Here is a 23,685-nt window from a genome sequence, read left to right as displayed (position 1 = left end):
GAACTTATTATTTTGTCCTTTAAACCAATTGCTCATTTGTGCATTGATTAATTATTAAAAAAAATTATACAGCCTTGCATAGAAACACATTTTCCAGTCCACAGGTGAAGGACTTTTTATTCGAATAGGCATATTTTTAGTGCAATCTGTGCCACTCTGAGTATACATTTTAATAATAAAACCACCATCCTTGTTTTTTCATGCATTCAAACACTGGGCTTTTACTTCACATTGTAGTACATGCTACTTTTTGTTTGCTGTGTGTGTTACTGGCATAGTGCTACAGTTACACTGAGTTGGATTAGTGTTCAATATGGTGCATAAACCTACTGTAAATCTGATTGCATGTTTATCACATCGTAAAAGCCTTTCTCAGTCTGTGTTCTGACTTCGAAGATGTTTGTCTCAAATCTCTTGTCTCAAAGATTTTATATAGTGTGTATATCTTAATATTGTTTTCTGTCTAGCTTTATGACTTCAGTTTATTGAACAAGTATTAAAGTATCGGGGGGGGGGGAATTACAACTTTTTCCAGTATAAAAAAAAAAATCTGTATTATTTCAGATAATGTCCTTGCCAGTAAATTTCAAAATTATAAAAGGTGATAAAGCAATGTGAACAGGACATAAATGTCAGCCTGCTAGGGACTCCTGAAGAAATATCTCTGGCATTTTCTGCTCATCCACTAATTGGAAATTGGCTGATACAAACGCTGTTCTCTGAAGTACCATTAAGTTTGGACTGACCGTTTAATATTTATTTTTTGGAACAGTTGAACATTAAGGATGTTTCTGTAGCTACAGCCAGAGGTCAATTATAATTTTCACTTCATAGGTGGAAGAACAACCTTTTCAAAAGACCTGAGCCTTGTGTTGGTTTATGGGTAAGGAAATAAATTATATTGATTATATCAAGGGAAGCTGAGTTACTTTTTAACTGTAATCACTATTTACTTCTTCATCTATCCATCCATCCATCTGTCCTGCCCGGACCTCATCCTTCCTGGGGGCACACTAAGATATTCCCAAGACAGCTAAGAGATACAGTCTCTCTATCACCTTCTAGATCTTCCCCAGGGCCTCCTTTCAGTGGGACATACCCCAAGCACCTCACTTAGGATGCCTCACCCATGGGTCGTCCAAGTCAGACACCCAAACCATCTCAATGAGGCTCTGCCCTGAGCTGCTTCTGACTGGGTAAGGCTCTTGTAGAAATGTTAATTTGGTTGCTGAATTATAGCTGACAATGGAAATCCTACTCTCGCTACAGCTATAGAAGACTGAATAGTTTGCAGGAATGAGCCAGACACTCCTGATTCTTGCTGCACTCCCCACAGGGCAGCATGAGGGACGTGGCTGCATCCTTAAGAATGTAAAGAGCTGACTGATGTTTCATGAACTCCAGAACCTGAGGCTTGACTAGCAGTCAGACTCATCTTTCCAGTACTCTATATTCCCTCTTGTGGGTAGAAAGGTCATATGGATCTTTCAGACTGGGTACAGCATAGCCCCAAGGGTTAAGACCAAAGCACCAAGCACTTCCCTTCAAGCCCTAGGCTTGGCTCCAGGGTTTGCACAAGTTACCCTGTTATGGGAAGGGTTACTTGGTCCCTTGCTCCCCTGATCTCACAGTGGGTGTTCTGCTAGTTATTTCTATTTGATTTCCATCGGTTTAAGAGTTTGAATTTATGTAATTATTGAGACATTTTATAAAACTATATAAAGACATGACTTGTTTTTGTTTTATTTTAAGCACCACTGGACTAAACTGTTCACTGCGACTTTTTTATTACTGGATCTTATGTATTAGATACATATATATGTGTTTGGTTATTTATGATATTTGAAACAACTAGACACCCACAAACAAACAACTAGACACCCACGACACCTGACCAGTAACAATTAAACACGTACCGACACATCTAGGTAAAGGGGCGCTCCACATTCTTCGCCCGCCTCCCAGACAGATTAACTCTGGTGAGCCCTCCAGGCGGTATCCCATATTACAGGAAAAAGACAAAGTGTCTCCAACACCAAAACTGTAGCCATTTCTCCTGCCGAAACGAGGCATGCCGGGGTCCTCACATGGCTCCAAAGTATATTCTGCAGAAAAAATAATAATTGAATGACACTGAACACATTACTATAAACTAACAGACAGCAGGTCAAAAGGTAAAATAACTTTTCTTTACTTCTGACTAAAAAGCCATAACCAGACACATATGTTACACATACTATCTGTAGGAGATATGACATAATTTCTGCAAGTAAATACATAAAATGTTAATGTTATTTATAGAATTCTGGAACAAGTGCATGATAATATTTGTGATTACGCAAGCAATATGAAAGAATTAGCTAAGCTAATAATGTAAATACTTACAATGAGGCCAAGATCTTGGGCTAATCTTAAATAACAATTTTGGATTAGCCAAAGGATGAATGCATGCATACATTCATGGGCATGAAGTCTCTCCCTCTCACTGGACAAGCCCTTTTAATTAATTCAGTAATTCTTGTGAAACTCTTGAATATGTAGTCTATTAAAATATAATCCTTGCATGACTGTAGGAATGAACAAGAAGGGCACGATTTCTCGATCTGAGTCGACTCCAGCACGCCCTGAGCTGAACTTGTTGAGTTTGTGTTTAGCAAGATAGAGACTCAAAGCTATTTTCAGTTGGCTAAGACTGATGATGTGATGTGTTTTTTAGGGTGTACTGCTGAAAGAAAGTGCGTGTTGAGAATTTTAACACTGCCAAGTCAAATCTCCCATGACACCTCCCATGTGTTGCACTCTGAGAGTCAGCTTATGCCATCTGGGTGGCAGTAAAATATCACTCAGTGTAGTCAGGCCACTGCTCCTTTATTACAGAGTCAGTGAGAGGGTACTGAAAGGACAGTTAGGCACAAGACCCAATCCTTTTTTTTAATCTACTTCTGGTTCTGCATGATATCATTGATGTAGGATGTTCCTAATATGATCATTATAGGTACTGTGGGCATAAAAGCCCCACCGAGCTGCTCTTCAAACCTTCTCTTTGCCACTGAGCAACAGCAAATCAGAAGACAGCATGATTGGAGGGTGGCATTAAAGAGAAAAGAGCTAAAACAGCATGTTTCTGACCTCTGATGAGGTTAGGGGCTCCTGTCTTCATCTTGTTCTTTCCCTTTCCTCACATACCATCATTTAATAGTGGATTGCTCTCAGATTAATATTGTGTAGCCATCTGCTTTTTTCTGTAGTAATTTATAAGATTACAGACGTAGTCCTCAATTTATGGAGTAAGATGTCAGTTTAGATAGTGAAAACTAAAAAACCCCATCAGAACAACAACAACAGAGTACAGCAAAACTGTTTTTTGTATTATTCATAATATTCTGTGTTTTGTAGCTCGGCACCTTTCACACTCTTAAGTAATTTAGAGTTGAGCACACCAGTTCGTTGGTTGAGTTATTCACGTGTGGCCCAAGAAGACACATTTTTTAAAAAGTCAATAACAGCAGAAGACACAACTGAATGTTAAGATGTAAAAAGCTGGCATGAAAATAATTATCTGTTTATCTACTTGTGGGAAAACAAACAAAAAAGAAACTTTTTCAGCCCCCAAAGTATTCTGGAGGCCAATTTCTAAAACAGTTTTCAAAACCAAAGTTTATAAAATAAGTTGTTTAAGATTTTGGATACATATATTATTTTTGGCAATTTTCAGTCTGTTGTTGTAGATGATTATACATGGATAATGCTTCGTCACTGCAGATGTTACTTGACTGAGAGAATTATGTAGGCAGTGGGTGAACACGTCCAGGTCGGCCTTGCTTCTTTTTCTATGATTATGACTTGTAGAGATCTGCAAGGTTCAGTTTGAATCCCGTTTTGTTTCTTCTTCAGGAAATCTTTAGAGCTAAGTAAATCGACACTTTGGAGCAAAAGCATATCTGAACTAGCCACTAAATAGTAAGTTGGTTCAGTGGTTTTACAGCAAGGTTGTGAGATATGAAGCCAATGCAACAACGCAACTGCCATAAAACTGCATTTCCTTGAAGGTCACTTGACTCCAATGACTTCTATTGTAAAATGTTGAATTTTACACCAGACATAAATGCTAAATGCACAGTCTACTAACTGTGGTGTTGGTGTGAAGCGTTCCAAAATAATTAGCGTATAAATAACTAGGCTTTATGTGCGTTTTATCGTCGGTTTTTCTAAGATGTTTGTGCTCTTTGGTGAATCATTTTGTAGGATTTTATTTGTAGATTATTTAGCACTAATTAACTGGGTCTTCTCAGCTACTGCATGTAGTCATGGTAACCATGCCCATCTTTTATATGTAGTCTGTAGTTTAAAGAAGGCTCATTATTCTCAATATTAAACTTGTGGCCAGACAAAGCATGGTACAATGTTTGACATGGGCTGAAGAAGCACATGCAGTCTTTAAAATTAGGTAATGATCATATTCATTCATAACATATAAAATATCCAGCACTCACACTTCATCTTAAGCTTTAAACTAAAGACGTTTGTGCTTTTGTGGCTGTGAGTATGTCAGAAATTCGATCCTATGAACACTGAATATCCATTTTTATTATTTAGAAGCACTCTGTGATAAGTTGCCACATAAATGAACTTAATGGCATTTCTTTAGTGACTTTACAACCTGGCATAAGGCTGCGACTTATAATTTACAACATTCATTTTAAGAGGCAGTAATTGTCTTTTCTGGTATAAATGTTGCTCTGCTCACTTCTCTTTAAAGAGAAGCCATAATTTCACAGTGGTGTCTGCATGAATTTCTAGGGTGAACCTGGCAAAAGTCCAGCTTGACTATTTTATTTTATTTTATTTTACTGGCACAATTCACACAGCAAGCTGTTACATGACTGTTTTGCATTTAGTTATGTTTCATAATCTCAAACATTTCAACATTTGCAACATTACAGCATTGTTCCAGTGAGCAAATTAAGACAAACAGAAACCCTTGAAGTGACTAAACTGAGGGTAAAACTGAATGTAGACTCGCTGGATTGAAATGAAAAACTCCAGTAAGGAAAGTTACCCGAGAAAGTTATGTTGAAGCCCTCATATGAAATGGAAAAGTCAGAGATGAATCGCAACTGGGCTTTGAAGTTGCCATAGAGACCAGCATTGATGTTGCTAGGCAACTCGTTGCCGGTCAGACGAGCCAGAGGTTGCAGGAAACTCCCATTCTCCGTAACCAAGAGGTAGTCATGTTGGTCCTCCAGGTGAAAAGAACTGAACTGAAACTGGACTCCTGTTAGAGACACAAGCACCGACGAGTCAGAAGACAGACAAAGTTTGCTTTATCCTCAGATGGTTCATGCACCTCGACTTATAATATGTATGAGTCATTATACTGGGACAGCAGCATATTCAAACTTTAATCAGTGACGATTTATTTTTGAGATCATTATTTTATTTGACTTTATTTTGGCAACATTTTACTTTTGACATTGCTTTCACCAAATTGCCTCCAAATGGCGCCTGAATATTTTATAAGCCACAGAAAACAATGTATGTTTGTGGATGTAGCATAGCAGCAACTGAACCACTGAGCTTGCTGTACTGTGTCACACTCTGTCTGTCTCTATTAAGGAGTGTGGATCTCTGTGTATGTGTGTCTCTTGCCTTTCCCGTGGCTGACTTCAACGGTCCAGGTACAGTTGAGAGATGAAGGGTAGCTGTCTGGATAGCCGGGACTAAGGATGGTGCCCCAGGGACCTCTAACATCCCCACCACATAGAGCTGGATAGATTGAGAGAGACAGAGTGGGGGGAGAGAGGCAGAGGGAGGGAGATGAGCAGAGACAGGGGATGGAGGCAGAGAGAAGGTTAGCATCAGATTGTTGATAGCTAAAACAGATAATGTTTCCCTGTGGACCTTTAATACCACTTCTATAGTACGTACACACAAGCATACCCACACGCAAATGCTGCAAGAGGGGCAGAGGAAGACGGAGCAAAGGGGAGAGAGGGAGCATGAGAGAGAGACGGGGAGACATTTTCTCAGAAGTGGGTAGCAAGGTCTGCATGCAGTGTGAGCTCCAAACGTGTGTGCTTTCACACGTTGGGGAGTAGGAAAACACTGTTTCACTGTGTATTCCCTTACAACTTTCCTTTAAATGTTGAAGTCATATTTTTCAGATTTATTCCTCCCACTGTTGCACAGACATAAAATAATGACATAAATAATGTAAAATCTGCCATACACTGCACTGGAATGATAAATAATGCATCATTTGTTGTTTTTGTGGTATATTTTAATGTTCTTGAAACAAACCAACGCCTAACAATGATTAGCGACACAGATGACTGTTATTCCTTAAAAAGGTGAATAACACCAGTGACAAAAGCTATGTGGGTTTTTTTTTCCTGTTTACAGAAATGGTGAGTTGAACTGTATGCCATTTATGCAAATTTGGTGATCTCTTCAATTTGTAGATTGTCTGCCAGGTACGGTGACTGTGACCACAATGCTCTGCATAGTACAAAAAGTGGCATGCTCACCAGACTGTAGCAGGTCTTGCATAAATATGGGCGGATTCTTGGTAGCCTGGATTCAGACAGGCTTTCTATGGACCTCGACATGCTCACATGCAGGTCCACTTGTGTGTCTGTAGTTTTTATGCACTAAATGATAGTTATTTCTAGCAGAACAGCAAATGCACATCTGTTTTGTTCAGTAACAACCTCCAGCTTCAAGATCCATATGGCTAACTTGATATTGCTGCAGTGATTAACCACAACCTCACAATCATACTGTGTTTCATTGCCTTTTTGCAAAGACAAGTTCAGATGCTCAGACTAGTTTCGCTGAATATTACATACATCAATCATCTGATATAGTTAGAGCTACTACCTAAAAGGCAAGGTTTATTGTTATATAACTAGTGGCCATCTGAACAATAACTGTGTGGAGGAGAAATCTGAAATATATTTGCAAGATTTTGTCGCTTTGCAATTCAGTGTCAGGAAACTGAGACATAAGCCGAAGAAAAACAAGGCTGGAATAATTTTTTATGTTACGTTTCCACAACATTAATGCTGCGTAATAGGTACATTGATTGTGTGCAAGAACTGTAAAATGTCCTTTGTCTGAAATATTTTTTCGGTTGAGTTTTATTCCAAGTGATTCAAGTCAGTGGTATTCGATGCAGTGAAGCAGGACAAATGTTTCCTGGAGACTACTTAAAACATTCAGAATCTCACAGCATGGCCACACTATGACCCGTGCTTGTGCCGAGATGCAGAGTTCAGACCAGGTCCAGAAAAGATTGGAAATGGCCGTAGCTCACTCTATGCATACTAATGCACGCAGACAGTATGTTGCCAGGTGCTCAATTTTTTGTTGCTCCACTTGCTTCATCTTACACTGGCCTGGCCGAACAGTCATTTTCTTTCACAATGCAGCTATAAAATGCCGTAAAAAGGAGTAAAAGAAGCAGGCAGAGGGTCAATCCTGAAAGTTCTGCTGAAATTTCTGTGAACAGGACATTTTACCAGGAATTGTAGTGTGGAGCAGAAAACCACCAAATCTGACAACTACACCCCAGCTCAAATCTGTACAAACCCTTCCTTTGCTTCCTTTCTTGCTCACTCTTGCTGTAACTGCTACAACATATCAGGAATTGAAAATGTGCTCAAATCACAACAGGGGATCACTAACTTTACACTGAGCCACTGTGGTTTTAACACCAGCACCGAAAACAAGAGGAATGAGAAGTCAGGAGTGAGAATATTTCCAAACTAAACAAACACATAGATTCAAGCATACACTCGCACACATATAGAGCACTATTAATTATTAACATTTTCTGCCACAAGTTGTTTATTTTGAAGGCTGGCCTGTGTGAGAAATTTGAAACACCGCATCAGATTTTTCTTTTTCCCCATTCACTTCATTCTTTCGCCCTCTGCCTTTTAGATCTGCCTTCAAATGCCTGGTCAAATACAGTATGTACTGCACTGCTGCAGAGGTCTGCAATGGTGAATACTTGCATCAAACAAATCTTTCAGCTAATAAGGTTAACATATATACAAGTAACCTCTGTGACCCCAAAGCCTACCCTTCAGAATTCTCAAAATGCTCAGTTTAAGAAAGTTTTTTCTTTTCCGCTTCTAATGTCGGTATGATATGATTATAACAGTCATGTCAAAGGCACTGCTCTCACCGTCAATGCATACAGACCTATTTTTCTTGTTTTCTTCAGCAGCCATTTAGAATCAGAATCAGAATCAGAATACTTTATTGATCCCTGGGGGAAATTATTTTTTGTTACAGTGCTCCATTTTAAACCAACATTAAGACAAGACAGACAATACGCTAACTAAGAATAGTACAATATATACATATATATACATACATACATACATAAGTCACTTATAAATAAATATTTGGAAAAGAAACATGTGTAGTTGTAGCGAAGAAAGCTGGCTCAAAGGGAAGGGCAGAGGGGCAGTAATGGCTTTTATCAGTAACGCAGGCTCAGAGACTTTACAAAGGTCTTGTGCGAAATAAATTATTTGAACTGTGAATCGTGTAAAACTACTCCAATGGACCCTAAGAATAAAAAACATGGACCTGGAAATGGGCATAATAGGTCCTATTCAAGTATAAATAGCACATATATGTTCCCTTCAAAAACTAAGCCATTGTGCTCGGCTGGCTGGGGTGATATTACTGTTATGTCTTCCATATTACATTATATACTTACTTGCCCTCATCTCTTCAAATGTAGAGTATGACGAACATTTGGTTTCTTGAAAAGCTTTCAAGGCTGAGTCGGCTGCCTTTGGTGATGTCTTGCTTGAATTTAATGTGCACTAGTTGTCAGTCATCACTCTATCCCATTTCTTACCAACCGCAGAAGCAAATAGTTCGTACACTTGTATGGGCACATATTGTGTAAACACCGTCTAATGGCTTTCAGTCTGCAAATTCCAGGCAGCCTGCTTGATGTTTGTATGCTCAAACTGCCTCCTAGGAGGAAACTGCTGCCAGTCCCAGGAACAGTGCAATTCAAATGTGGTTCACAAGTGAATGAGCCAATAAGCCGAACCAAGCGAGCCAACGCATAACCGATGCAGCAGTGTTGCATCTTTCTCTTCACCCACCCCTCCTGCTCCACCATCGGAATACGAGAAAGAGTGAGACAGTCACTGAGAAAGAGGGAGAGACAGAGACAGGTTTCCCTACTCTCCCTACCTAACCCCACCCCCAACCCCCACCAACCTCACCCCTCCCAATTCATTTGAGAGAGAAGAGAGAGGATGTGACAGCCAACACAGGCTCTCGTCAACCTTACCTCAAACATTCCTGTGTTCGTGGTTCAGGCAGGAGAGGAGGTGACAGGAGGCACATGGATAAAAGCGCCGCACACACACAAGTGCACACGCACGTACACAGTGCACATGCGTGCGCACACAGACACGAACACATGCACAGTACTTGCCCACAGATCTCTAATCTTCTCCTCAAATCATCTCCTATCAGCCACAGCAGCCTTCACTGCAAATTGTTCCTGCGTGTGTGTGTGTGTCTATGTGATCAACCAGTGGTGTGACTCAGCTCCCCAAACAGCGATGGTGGCTCAACTTCTCCCCTTTTACACACACCTCATCCACTTTGTGTCTTTTGTAATGGATAAGGCAGATAATCTGCTTTTGTCTGAAAAATGTTTTGGTCTATAGAAGTGATTATGACTTCGGTGGACTGTCTGATCATTCATGAGCAGTGGATACTTATACTGTAAAATATCCTTACCAGGACAGCAGCAAAGCTGACCTTGTGCTGCATTGTGAATGTGCTACCACAGAGCAGACTGCGCATATTGTCCAGTGTCTATATAACACTATGTCCAGCATTAAGACAAATGCTTCCCTTTTATTTAATGAACCTTATTATTGAATTAGATGTAAAATATAGTGCTGTTATAATAATAATGCACAATAAAACAAAGCAAATCATTTTATCCTGTGAGTGTATCTAGCAGGGAATAGCTGCCCATTCCTACATAAGATACTAATACCGTCAATGCCAAATAAAAGGAAACAATCTTCTTTTTCTGAGTGAGCAGAGAATCAGCTTTTGCTCTAATGGAGAAGAACATTTAACAAACTTGCATGAGGTGTAACATTTTCCACAGTACACTCTGTTCTGAATTAGAAGCTCTTTTGAAATATTTACCATCACATGTAGGTAAGGGGTGGCTCCACCAGTGGTTCTTCTCGCACACTAGCGGCTCCTCATGACTGAGTCTATAACCAGAGTCACAACCAAACGACACCGTGGAGCCGATGGAAAAATCCTGTCCGTACCGAATACCGTTGACAGGGATGCCGGGGTCCAGACACGAGTAGCTGTCCACTGTGACGCCTGACAAAAAGAGTCACTTTGTTTGATTCAAAAATCATTTGAACATTACATGTTACATTAGATAAACAAAAATACAAAAATATGCAGTGCAAGGTAGACTGTTTGTTGTTTGATTATCATCATGGTAGTCCTGGTGACAGCCACTGAGGTGAGAACCACAACAGAAGTGGTTTTGTTTACCTTCTCAAGTGTTTACATGCCATCTGCTGTCAAATTGAACATGCACTTCAGATAAAAATGAAGGTGGAGTTTGAAGATGCTGGCGGTCTACGCCATTAGTACTGAGTAAATGGAAGAAAAACAAGGGGGTGGATGGGTGGGTGGTTTGGGGTCTTCTTGCTTTTAACTCAGAGTTTAAAGTATATCTATCTTCTGTACAAACAATTAATGCTTTCATGTTTTGTTGAAAAATTCAGTTCAGGTGCCTGGGCACCTTACTTTGGAGATTTTCTGGTCACACCCAACTGGGAGGAGACGCTGGGGTAGACTCTGAACCCAGTGGAGAGACTGCACATATCTCATCTGGCCTGGGAACACTTTGGAGTCCTCCAGGAGGAACTGGGGAGCCTGTGGCTTGAATACCCTGCTCATGCCAGTGCCAGCAACACCCAAATTCAATTTCTTTGTGGTCTAATATCTCATATGCATTACAGCTGGTGTGAACCAAACAGAGGATGATGTCTAATTTTTAGTAGTGTGATATTGTGAGATCATGGAGACCTAGTGTGAATGTGGTCAGAAGCATACTTTTAAGAATTTGTCTAAAAATACACAATATACTGTAAAATATATTTAACAAAGTATCTTCATATGAATGGATCAGTTTTAAATGCACGTGTATTTTTCATTTTTTTGTGTAAAATTTGCAGCTATAAATGCATATGCACATGTGCACATACTATATGTGCATAGATATATAGTGTATGCATCTAACTTACTTTCATAGAGTATTCTGAAGCCAGCATTTGACCGGCTGTTATCAGTGGTAAACAGCAGATAAAGAAAGTTGCTGCTGCTGAAAAGGAACTGGGGGACTTGGGTGCCATTGAAGGAGCCAACCAGAGGAGACAGGAGGTTTGGACCATCATGGATCTCCAAGAAGTCATAACCCAGTTCTGTCTGGAACCTGTGAAGATAAAATGTCAGGACATTATATTATAGCTGATTGTGATTTAAAAACACTGATGAGATAATGAAAAGTTCTTTAAAGGTTTCACATCATTTACAGGTTTTGGAGCCAATTTTTTCACCATAAATACACTTTACAATTCGTAAACAACAGTCTATGTCTCGGCTCTACCAGCAGTTCACAGCCCAGAGAAAACATCATTTGAACAAAAATATTGCCTGCCTTCCTAGTCAAAAGACAGCTTTGTCAAAAATTTACAGCCTAGAGAATTATGAGTCATGTGATATTGTAGGCGAATGTCCATAAACTTTAAATCTTGTAAATCTTCATTCTTGCTTGTTCAAAGCTCTTTCTAATATTCAGAATCAAAGAGTTACTGTATGCCACCCACCTGTCAAATGTGATTTTGATGGCACGTCCAGGTTCTGCTTCAATCACCCACTCACAGTTAAGGGAGTCTTTGTAATAACCAGGCCACCCAGGAGATAATATCACTCCACTTGGAGCCGAATAGTGGCCTCCACATGGGGCTGTGAGGGGAGAATAAAGAGGCAAGTGAGAGAAGAAGTACAGGACACCCAATGTGTCCAAGTACAAATTAATGTATAACAAAAGAAATTACAATACTGTGCAAAAGATTTGAGTCGCTGCTCACTTGCAGTAATACACTGAAACATGTAAATGATAGAAGTCCAGTGTATAAGGCAAAAACAGAGTGTGTACAATTCTAATAAAGTAGAAAGTCAATATTTGATCATCTTCATTCATCAGCACAACCTGAACTGACTTAGTCAAGCTTTATTGTAATTTCTTACAGTGGTCATTTAGAAGTAGACATTCAACCCCACACTGCTTGAATAATGTTGAGGTCCAGGCTCTGGGGAGACCAATACATGACTGATACTAAAATGCAGCCCTAAACCACGACAGAGCCTCCACTGTGGGTGTGACACTTTCATCTGACCTCCTCTGGATATATTGATGCGTCATTCAAGTCCTGTTTCAGGTCTTTATTGGATTTTATTTCATATTTCTTCAGGACATGACTTTAAATCATCTAATGTAGATCATTTTTAGTCACTTCAGTTTATGTCCTCCACTTGTCCAGTTTCCTCAGTTTTTTTAAGGGCAGACTGTACACCATGCTATGCCAAGTTTTTAGCTAATAGTGCTTTTTGAATCATCTCGCTGATGTCAAAATGCTATTTTGTGCTGGTCAGTTGTGTTGTCTTTTGTTGGGGTTTTTTGGGTTTTTTTTAAGATTCAATTAATAAATGATGGGTGAGTGTTGCACAGTACTGTATATTTAGTCAAGTTTAGCAAATCAGGCCCACCTGCTACTAATAAGTAGGTATTTTTATATTTATATTTACATTTTTATCGTTTTTCTTTTTTACATTGGAGTTGTGCAAAAGCATAACTTCAATTTTACTATTTATTTTGAAGACAGTGGACTTCTGTGGACTTCATAATCTTGGGTCAAAAGGAAACACGATTTCCACACTTCTTTTTTCTTTGAGCTGCAAAAAAGTTCTATTATGTTCACCAGCTGGACACTAACACTGTTGGCTTTTGGCTGACAGCAAGCTGAAAAATGAAAAATCTGCTAAAATATTTATTGAAAATGAGGGAAAGAGAAGAGAACAGTTTTATGCATATAAGTTAACTTGTCAGTGCGATTAACATTTTCCACACTAGACACGGGTATTTGATGCTTTGGCCAAATAGCATATACATAGCATACTGTAGGTTTAATTACCATTTAAATACTCCAAAAAACATGCAACAGATTCAGATTCTTGCCCTTGACAGAGATTCTGATGAAGCAACCCACAGCTTTGAATATTTAATAAAAATAAAGATAAATTGTGTGCTCAGAAATATGTCTACAGTACATGATGCAAGGCTAACATAAATTATTCATATTATGTAAATATACACGAACACTTAAAAGGAACATGAACAATCACTCAACAGTTATTACAATGTAGTATTAGCCTAGAGCCATTCTGCTGCACTCTTTTTTTCCAAGTTTATTTAAACTTTAACTAAGTGTCTCAAGTCAATTTGTTCTAGTCTGTACCTCCTGAATACAAGTAAGTGGATTTTCTATCCAAGTGGTTATAGACACACATTAGATACAATGGATCTTGGGACTTTAAATGACCTGGAGCATAATTAACACAACCCTTCTTTGTACTATCAAAGGCTCTGTCACCAATAGCTGTGTTGAAAATATCTTGAGCTAATTATATTTACCACTGGAGCAATCTCAAAAGCACTTGTGCTCTAGCGAACATCTCTTCATTCCGTTTGAGAATCGCAGGTCAACTTCGCATTTTACTTTTCTGTACTCAACAACTTTTACAGAAGCTGTTGATTACACTCTGAACTTATGCGACTTTACTTTAAGGTAATAATATAATCGAATAATATAAATAACTTCAGGCAAAGTGCTGCGCCGCGACTTTACTTGACATTTAAAGAAGTCACAGTTCTGTTTAACACATTCACATAGTGTCCAGTGTCTTTACTTTCACTTTTAGCTGCCGATCATCTCTGCTGCACTCCTTCCACACAGAGAGAATTTTAAATTGCCAAGTACTTCTACAGACAGAATGTTGGTAAGCTATTAGCTATTTGTGTGGCAGCAGTTTATTAACCGTTATTTCCCTGGGTGTTTAGGTTAACTGGCCACCTCCATATTTTTACTTCTGTTGAACTGACAGGATATAATTTCTGCCTCCACAGAGTTTTTACAGCATTAATGATGAGATCTTGGATAGCATATTGTTCCCTAGTTAATAGTTTAAGCAGCAATCCAGCCAATATTTACCTTCACATTTAGGAATAGGCCCACTCCACATGACTTTTCCTCTTTCTAACTGACAGGAGATGGTCTCAGTTCCTTGGGTTTTGATAAAACCGTCCTCACAAACCACAGAGATGGAGCTGCCAAGCTGGAAGCTATCTCCAAAGCGGCGAGCGTTGATGGGAATGCCAGGGTCTGGGCACTCATTATGGCCAAATGCTGTGGTAAAAAAGTTACAAGGAGACACAGATATGATGAGGGAGATATTGGAGACTAGCGCTTCACATAGAGAGACAGACACACACACACGAGAAATGTTATTAAAGAATATGAGACCTATACTTTACAGCCATTCACAGGCTATTTTGCTCATCATTTTGATGAAATATTTCAGAAGTGATGATGCAGATCTATATGCTGCTACTTGAAGTCTTCTGCTGTTCGGTCCTTGCCAGCATAATATCTAAAATTTCTTTTGTCTGTTTTATGCTCCCGTCATGTTGTTTGCACATATGATCATTGCTCATAATACAGTATGTTTGCTTGATGCTTTATATGCATCTGCTCCTGATAAAAGGCAAAGTCCAGCCTATGAATGCTCATGTTTTGCCAGTTGAAGCAGCTTGGTGTTTTTAGTTGATAAAGAATTAAAGATGCAGTCATAGAAAAAAAAATAAAGTCATATACACAAAATGATGTGAGATGATATCGCAAATAGAGTGTGAGAAAACTCGTGGACAGAACACTTTGGCAGATATGTTTGCCGTCAAACCCAGCCTGATGCAAAGATCAATATCAATTTCCATTTCTGTTGCCCGGGATCCAGACGTGTTTTGCCTAAATTAGCTCAAAGACTGCAAGCGGGGGCAAGATCTTTTTTGGTGTACATGCTGTATCCTGATGTCTTATAAGCTAGTCAACAACGCATCACATAGATTTTGATCAGCTCCAAAGATTTGCACAGATGACAACAATGTAAGGGAGACGGAGCTTCTAACTGCGGGTAAAATTCTAATGTCTATTCTAATGCAGGTTAAAGAGTCACGATATGATGTTTAAAAAAAGACCATTTATGAATTTTTGGAGGATTAATTTTTTTTCACTTTTGACGGAAATAGGCTGACTGTTTCCTCTTGTTTCAAGTCTTTCAAGCCTAAATACATCCTGGACCTCTCTATGTACTGGACGCACAGAGATGAAAATGGTATCCATCTTGTCATCTGAGTCTACGTTTGACAACAAACAAGCAAAAAATTGCCCAAAAATATTCCTTTAAAGCTTCTCTTGCCTTTGCAAGTACTTTGTTCTGCAACCTACACCTCTATTCTTAGCTGCTATAATAATCACAGGACCTCTCTTCTATAACCCGTTGTCTTCAGCGCTACTGAAACTTCTAGTTGGGAGTGAATTAAAAGAGCTTTATCTAAATCAAACTGAAATATTTACTACATGGTTTTCAACATCTTGGTTAGAAGTTATGCCAAGATTTACATGGAGCTCTTTGCAGATGTCTTGAGCCACCCCTCATTTACGTTGCTAGGAAAATAGGGAATATGTACAGCGATTTACTGTAAAGTGCAAACATACATCCAAATGAAGCATATAAAGCAAAACCACACTTGTTTGTACAATCCTAATGGGCCTGGAAGTCAAAATTTGGTATGGTCACCAACACAAGTAAGCAAACTAGTTTTCTAGGCTTCTTGAAGGACATTTAAGGCTCTTCTTTGGATGTTGGCTGCTTTTTGTTCTGTTCTCTGTCAAGATGATGCCACAATGCTTCAACAATTTTTAGGTCAGGTCTCTGGGGAGGCTGATCCATGACTGATAGAGTTCCACTGTCTCTTTTTTCCAGGTATTATTTTACTGCATTGGGATTGTATTTGGGACCACTGTCATGGTGAAAAATGAAGCTGTTACAGGTGTTCAGATCATTTCCAGATGGTACTGAATAGTGATGGTGCTTTTCTGCATTCATAATACCAATAATTTTGATAAGATCCCCAACATCACTGGATGAAATGAAGCCCCAAACCATGAGGTTTGCGTTACGTCGGTTCATCATTTGAGTTAGTGCTTTTTTATGCTTGAATTATTTATCGGTCAGTCTCGAGTAACTTTCCTCTGATAATGGCCAAGTACAAGGATAGGAGTGAAAATGAATGAAAGAAACACAGCCTATTGTCCAAAGGAAAACCTTGAAAGACCTTCAGAAAGCCTGGAGAACTAATGCTCAAGATCACTTTAAAGATCACTTTACAAGAAAGTCTGACTCCTTGGAAGCAAAATATAATGAAATGAGTGATGGCCCAAGAGTTCTGCAGAGTACTGTGTAAAGTGTATATATATATATATATATATATATATATATATATATATATATATATATAGCACTATATTGCTTCAAAATTAACAGTGCCTTTATTTCTGTGTTTCTGGGGTTTGACCTTTGCAAATGAAAAAAAATATGACTATAAATTAAATTTCAGATTTCAAGCTTAACTTGGATTTCGTTCATGTGAAGCATTTTATGATAATTCTATTTTTAGCAGAGAAAACAAAGTTGCTCATTTGCCTAGATTTAGGCCAAAGAAAGAGGATGGAATACATACTACTGTATGTGATATTAAATCCTCTTCCTGACATAGAGTGATCAGCCTGAAACTCCAGCCTCAGTGTGTTGGTATTAGACGTCAGATGGGAGGGACTCTCAGCTCCAGAGAACCTCCCAATGACCGTGGCATCATTTGTCTCGCCATCTTTCACTGTTAGGGAATCATAAGGTGCCTCAAGGTCAAAGTCATTAAATGCCAAGTGTATTCTGGAGCCCGGATCTGATTGGATGAGCCAAACACAGTTCATGTTGTTCCCATAGCCTTCTGGGTAATCCGGTGAGAGGACGGTTCCTGAGGGAGCAGTGAAGTTGGACATGCAGGGGACTGTGGGAGGAAGAGAAGTACAAAATCACAGACAGTAACAGACAGAGAGACAGACAATTTTCAGAAAGCATATGAGGGAGGGGAAAGGCATACAGGGAGAGAAATTTTCTGTTAAATATTCATCTCCACAGCGTCATCGGTCATCATGCGCCCCAGGCCATAATAAACTCTGTACTGTCGCCTCAGTGACAGGTCACAATGAAATTTATCAACATCACAGCAGTGCACATGCCACATTTTTTTAGTTCAATCCAATGCTGTCATATACCTGAAAATCAATTACAAATAATTCTAACACTTACATATGCATATAGGGATATTTGCAGACCACTGATTGTTGTCTTGGCAGGAGATCGTTTTTTCTCCAATCAGCTCAAACCCAAACTGGCATTCAAATCTCAGGATTCCTCCATTTGAAAAGTTGTCACCTTCTCTTATTCCATAGAGAGGAGTTCCAGGGTCTCCACAACTCTCTTTGTCTATTTCTGGAATGACACAGATTCAAAAGAAGACATGAACAGCAGCATGGTCCCCAAAGACGGCTATAAACAGTCCATGTTGACAGGAATCCTAACCTAAACCGTTACGATCATATGCTATACACTTCAGTCACTGTGAAAAAACAACCCATAAAAAGATAACATGAAAAATGGCAAAAAAAATCCAGCTGCCAAGTAGATGAAACATAAAGTAATTTGATCATTCAGCATGAAAAGAAGAAAAAGAGTAGCACATACCAAAGGAAAACTGAAGAAAGAGCTGGGACTGACATAAAGTGCTCACTACATACAGCCCAGCAATAGAAAACAACTTTACTGAGACAATTTGTGAGTACTGCAGTCACAGAGGTTGCCAAACTTGGTCAAAGTGTTGGGAAAAGTTAGTGAAACTAGCTACTTGTTTACAATCATTACTTGATTCTTATTTGCATTATTTACATATCACTTTTGTAATACTTCTATCATCATTTGTTTTTTTTTACAAGATCTTGCCTGTAACCCATGACTGTACAATCTGACAGCAGTAGAGCAGCGGTCCCCAACCTCTGGGCCACGGACCAGTACTGATCTGTGAGTCGTTTGGTACTGGGCTGTGAGAGGTGAGGCTTGGGCGTGAAATTTATGGTTTTCGGGGGTTTTATTGTTATTTTTAAATCGTTTTTATTGTTAACTCAGTTTCCCTGGGTTTTTTCCAATGTGCTATGAATAAATCATCTTTTTTGGCATTGGTTTTATTTTGTTGTATTTATCCGCGACACCTTAAAGGCCGGTCCGTGAAAATATTGTCGGACATAAACCGGTCCGTGGCACAAAAAAGGTTAGGGACCGCGGCAGTAGAGGACACCTTGGGTCACGTGGACGGTACTTTTGAAGTAGTTTTTGGTGTTATGAAGAAACTCAAGGGTGACAAGACACTGTAAACTTTAGACCTTATATCTGCAACTCAGCTTTACACCTGTTACTTCAGTTTTGTCACTTAAGCTAAATTATAAATTAACTGTTTTTGACAGTCAGCACACCGAGTGTTTCTTCCCAGAGTCTGGCCTTAACAACATTTGTGCAACCATGCAGTGCTATCAGTCTCAAATCCTCCGTGGTTATCTTACTGTGTTGTGCAACACTATGTCATGCTACAAGAGCTCATCATCCATTTTGAACAGAAACACACTGCCAACTGAATCTAGTCTTACTCGAAGGTGATTGGCTCTTGTTTCGCTGAGTCAGGCGAATTTCTGAAATGCGTCTGCTTCTCAGTTCATGTAGCCTGGAGCAGATTTTGTATCCCTCTCTTTCTGTTTCCTCCTTCCCCTGAGTTTGCAAGTATTCATGACACATCTTTTTTTTAACATTGACTCTGACCATAAGGTTGGACAGATCCTTCTTCTGATTCTACATAACGGCTCCACTGTGTCACCATAACTCTTTATAATATGTTGTATACGGGATATCAGGAAACATACTTTCTATTTTCCCAGCCTTCCTCTCCTTTAATCCCCTGCTCTGCTTTCCTGTTTTCAGCATTATTTACAGGAGTGGCCCATGGCACGAAGCAAAGGTGTGTGTCTTTTTGAGTGTGTGCGCATTTCTGTGTGTTTCACTGTTGCTGCGAATGTGTGTCTCGTGTGCGTGCTTGTGATGTATTGCATTAATTTCCATCATGACATCGTCTTTATGAGACCCACAGACTCAACCAATCACAGCCTGCCTAACACACTTGCTTGCACGTGAACACACACACACACACACACACACACACACACACACACACACACACACACACACACACACACACGCAAAGACACCTAGCGAAGGAATTGAGAACAAATTACTTTGGAGAGAAAGCGGCACGCTGTCGGAACATTCCTGTATTGCTACTGCTTTTCTTCCTCACATGCACGCACGCACACACACACACATACACACACACACACACACGCACACAGTACAGTACATGCATGCAACACACAGAGACTTAAACAAACCCAATCCCCCATATGCAGTCAGTGTCTTCCTTTGCATCATACACACCGATACACACACACACACACAATCATATTGTGCTTGTAACAACAAGGCTGACAGATTCACAAAGGGGATTAGACTCCTCAAAGAGTATCTAAGAGTGTGAGTGAATATGTAACTTCTACATTATGTCTGGATTGCACATTTAGCTAAATTCCAATTCACACCATATTGTCCACAAAAATACATACCCTGATGAGGTACAACAATAAAACCAGTGGCAAAAAAGAGTGAATAACACAGATCAAACCTTTCGTCCAGGCATTTACTGTAGGTTGATGTTAACTGTACAAGTAACTCCCATCTAAACACATGCCTGCAGCCAGCAAAACACCATAAAAAAGATCCATAGGTGTTACTCAGGTTCTGTAAGAACACGAGTCCCATCCCTAGAGGTCCTGTATCCATGACCTTGTGGGTCAGAGTCATTTTGGTGTGACAAGTATGACCTACACAGTATTAAGCAGGTGGTTTCCATCTTCTTTGGTAAATACAGGCACGTACAGACACACAGGCACACATAAAAGGGTAGTGTGCAAAATACACTACCTATTCCATATCTGAAAGAATAAGCTAATAGATTTTGGAAGGGATAATGAGACTGAGGGAAAAACTTTATTGGCTGTTTCTCTTTTGTGACAACTGTAAAATGTGCTTTAAGGCTTTGTTGCTAATGGTGAATGAATGCGTAATGTATCATATGCATAATCTAATCTCTGCAAACTGTTTCTTTCAACTGGAGGCTGCCGCTGTTCTGCTATAACAGAGGTCACAAAATAAGAGCATTAAACCCATTAAACCACAACAAATAATAATCCAAGGCAGCTTTTATAGCAACGGAAAAGAGAGGTATTGAATGGAAAGTCTATTAGTACTCTCAAACAGGTTTGCAATGTGAAGAAGAAATGAGAAATTCAGCCCGTCTAATTAGCGTGTACTTGTCTGATTCTGTGACCTAAAGGGAGTGGCTCAAATTGACTTGTTCACACTGTAGACATCAGCGAGGATGCGCTGTTGAATAAAAATGATCTCATTTATTACACTCACAATACTGACATTCTTTTCCGCCTCTCTCAGGTTCCAAACCAGGCCACCGAGGAGCTTTTGAGGATTGATTTGATGGGAGATGTGTATAAGAAAGACATCAATTTTCTGTTCTCATTAAAACACACAATCTATGTCAGCGCTTCTTACACAACGTGCACAAAATGTTTCCTATTCAATTGTGTAACTTTCAAATACCAGTAAATCTCACTAAATTGGACTTCAGGATGACAAATAACAACTGGGGTGCATTCTTTGATCTTAACACATTATGGTGCAGAAATGTATCACTTCAGCCCGCTGTAAAAACGCCTCGGCAACCCACCCACATCCTGCCTCATGACCTTGTAATGATCATCAGTGAGCTTCAGAAAGACTCCTGCAATCATCTATGTAGAAAAAAAAAATACAGACCACTGAACGAGACATGTTGCACATATTGCAGAGGCATTTTTGTCAATAATGCTTTAGAGATGTTTGGTTACTTCTCTCCATCTGGAAACATCATCCCACAAAGTCTAAAAGAACAAATCTGAACAGCAAAATAATAAATAATAATAATAAATGAATAAATAATAATAAAATAAAAGTGAACGCGCAACAGCCGTCAAGTACACAGTATCAAATCAAACCAGAAGTGCAAACCAAGGCTGCCGAGTCTATAAAGCACCGTTTTCTAAATCTCGCTTCTGTTTAAAGTAAAAGCAAAGAGCTTAATGAGCTCTAAAAACCATCTGGAGCTCCTCCTCAATCAGTTACTTCATGACCAGCGAGGGCCAAAATTACATCTTGTAAGTAAACATTGCGAAATCAGTCTGTGTCTGTTTATTCTAACTTAGCATTTAGAGAATCCTGTGGACAGGGAAACTGACATCTGAAACCACCATCGAGCAAAACAACTCTTCGCTCATTGTGCCTGCTCAGTTACCCAATGCCATGCCTAATTTGAAATATATATAATTTATTAAGTCTTAATGTGAGAAACAATTAAATGCCTTGTAAATTTGGATGGAATGATCAGCATATGTAGCATTTCAATGCCACTGCCTGGACTGAAGATTACATGAGTCAATAATTCATGAATAGAAAATGAAATACGCTTTACAGAGTCGTGATTAGGTAAGCCCTGCCCTTCACGAGTTACCTCGGGAATGCATACGCTTACAAAAAAAGAAAAAAGTAAAAAATGCATCTAGCTTTGACTCACTACTCCAATACTCAGCTTACTGACTGTAAAATTGAACCACGTTTCTGGTTATGTTGCAAATAAATATTTCATGAATTTGTATTTTATGGTCCCTCTGCCGCTCTAATGAATGCTGTTTCATCCGGTATGATCAAGAGGGTCCTTCTCAATACCTGAACTATGTACAGTGGAATTGAAATACAACAGGCTCTGCAAGATCCAGTGTAGCTTTTGTTATTCTTGGAAATACTGTGTCCACCAGTAAACAATATCCATAAGATAATTCGGTTTATCTGTCAGGCATCGTTGCAAAGTACCTCCCTCTTTCTCACTCTCCATTTAGAATAACTGTGCAATCTGATTAGTCCATAAACAGTTCTCATGCATCTATCCAGGTTGCACAGAAAAAAAAAAAACCCAGACTGCTTCAAGCTGAAGAGAAAAAGATGAAGAGGACTTGGCAAAGCATGGCAGGGTTAACACAGGAAATGTATTATAGATAGAGGTAAAGAGTAGTGTATTAGACAAACCTGCTGTCACACTTAAAAATGCATGGAAGCACAAAGACAGACAGAGATGAATTCATCACTGACAGCCATACATTGCTGTCTCTCTGTCTCTCTCAGCACACACATACATTAAGGATCCGACGAATCAAGGGTCATTGTGCCATAAAAATCCACCTTGACATCCTTCCCTCCAATAAAGCACATCACATATTAAAAACCATAAAGAGCAGATGAAAAAGCTAAAATAAAAACCTCAAAAGTAACGGCTGACATTATGGCTCAGTGATGAGATTGTGTTTAAGGCAGAATAGAGCAGAAAAACAGCAGCCTGTACACTCAAAGTCAAGTATGGGAATATCAGCGTTGATGTTTTTAGTCTTTCCTGTGCAGTATTAGCAGATAAGCTAATAGCGCACTGCGATAAACCTGGCAACACCTAACTACAGTAGAGAAAAAAAACAAAACATTTGTCATGACTAACACCATTTCACCCTTTTTTTCAGCTGGCCACGAAGCAGGCACTTGATGTTTATGCTGCACTTCTCAAGTCTGCTAGATCGGTATTATATAACACAGGATGATGGGATAATGCGAGAATGATGCATTTAAAAAAGCTGGAGCTGGGGGGGGATGACTCATCGCTGGAAACGAATTCTCAAAATCACCATTCAGATGTGTTTGTATGAAAAATGATTCAAATATTTGCACTTTTTGTTCTTTTAAGGTCACCATACATTTAAAAAAATCCATACACACAGATTTCTGTACTGTGTTTATGGACACAAAACTGGTAATACAGATTACTTGCTCAAAATTAATACACAGTCCAAATCAGAGTTTTCCTGGCTCAGAATTCATTGTTAGAAGTGAATACTGGTGATTACAAAGGCATAACACACCTGGTAATCAATTTAATAGTCACATTCCTTATCAAAACACTCATTTAGTGAGTTGAAGGCAAGCAAGAGCCAATACCTTTTTTCAAATGGTAAGAATCAGCGAGTACTCCAAAGCGGACCAGAGGGTATCCTCTGTGTGGAGTGTTGACTGCTGCATCAATCCAATTGGCATCTGGTGGGTTTAAATTATAGAAAGCAATGCTGGTACTCTCAAATCTCATTCAGTACTTAAAAGCTCAAAACTAAGATG

The 23,685-nt window shown here is 39.3% G+C and overlaps 1 protein-coding gene across 1 annotated transcript in view; it reads right to left on the bottom strand.

Annotated features, from left to right (window-relative positions):
* Positions 1-23,685, bottom strand: part of csmd3b (CUB and Sushi multiple domains 3b) — a 414,655-nt gene that overhangs the window by 75,325 nt on the left and 315,645 nt on the right. The window contains exons 13-21 of the mRNA XM_086281026.1: positions 17,578-17,760; positions 16,949-17,275; positions 14,361-14,555; positions 11,916-12,054; positions 11,334-11,521; positions 10,207-10,395; positions 5,650-5,766; positions 5,060-5,275; positions 1,917-2,105 (exon numbers count right to left, since the gene is read on the bottom strand). Coding sequence (XP_086137152.1) covers positions 1,917-2,105; positions 5,060-5,275; positions 5,650-5,766; positions 10,207-10,395; positions 11,334-11,521; positions 11,916-12,054; positions 14,361-14,555; positions 16,949-17,275; positions 17,578-17,760 — 1,743 coding nt within the window. The remainder of the gene's footprint in view (positions 1-1,916; positions 2,106-5,059; positions 5,276-5,649; positions 5,767-10,206; positions 10,396-11,333; positions 11,522-11,915; positions 12,055-14,360; positions 14,556-16,948; positions 17,276-17,577; positions 17,761-23,685) is intronic.

This window comes from Aulonocara sp. 'chitande type north' Nkhata Bay, linkage group LG22 (genome assembly GCF_057382095.1).
Source record: "Aulonocara sp. 'chitande type north' Nkhata Bay isolate Kocher_YH1m ecotype deep benthic linkage group LG22, A_spYH_male_GT1.1, whole genome shotgun sequence".
Taxonomy (NCBI): Eukaryota; Metazoa; Chordata; class Actinopteri; order Cichliformes; family Cichlidae; genus Aulonocara; species Aulonocara sp. 'chitande type north' Nkhata Bay.
The sequence above is the reverse complement of the archived record's forward strand: the minus strand, read 5'-3'. Positions and strand labels throughout refer to the sequence as shown.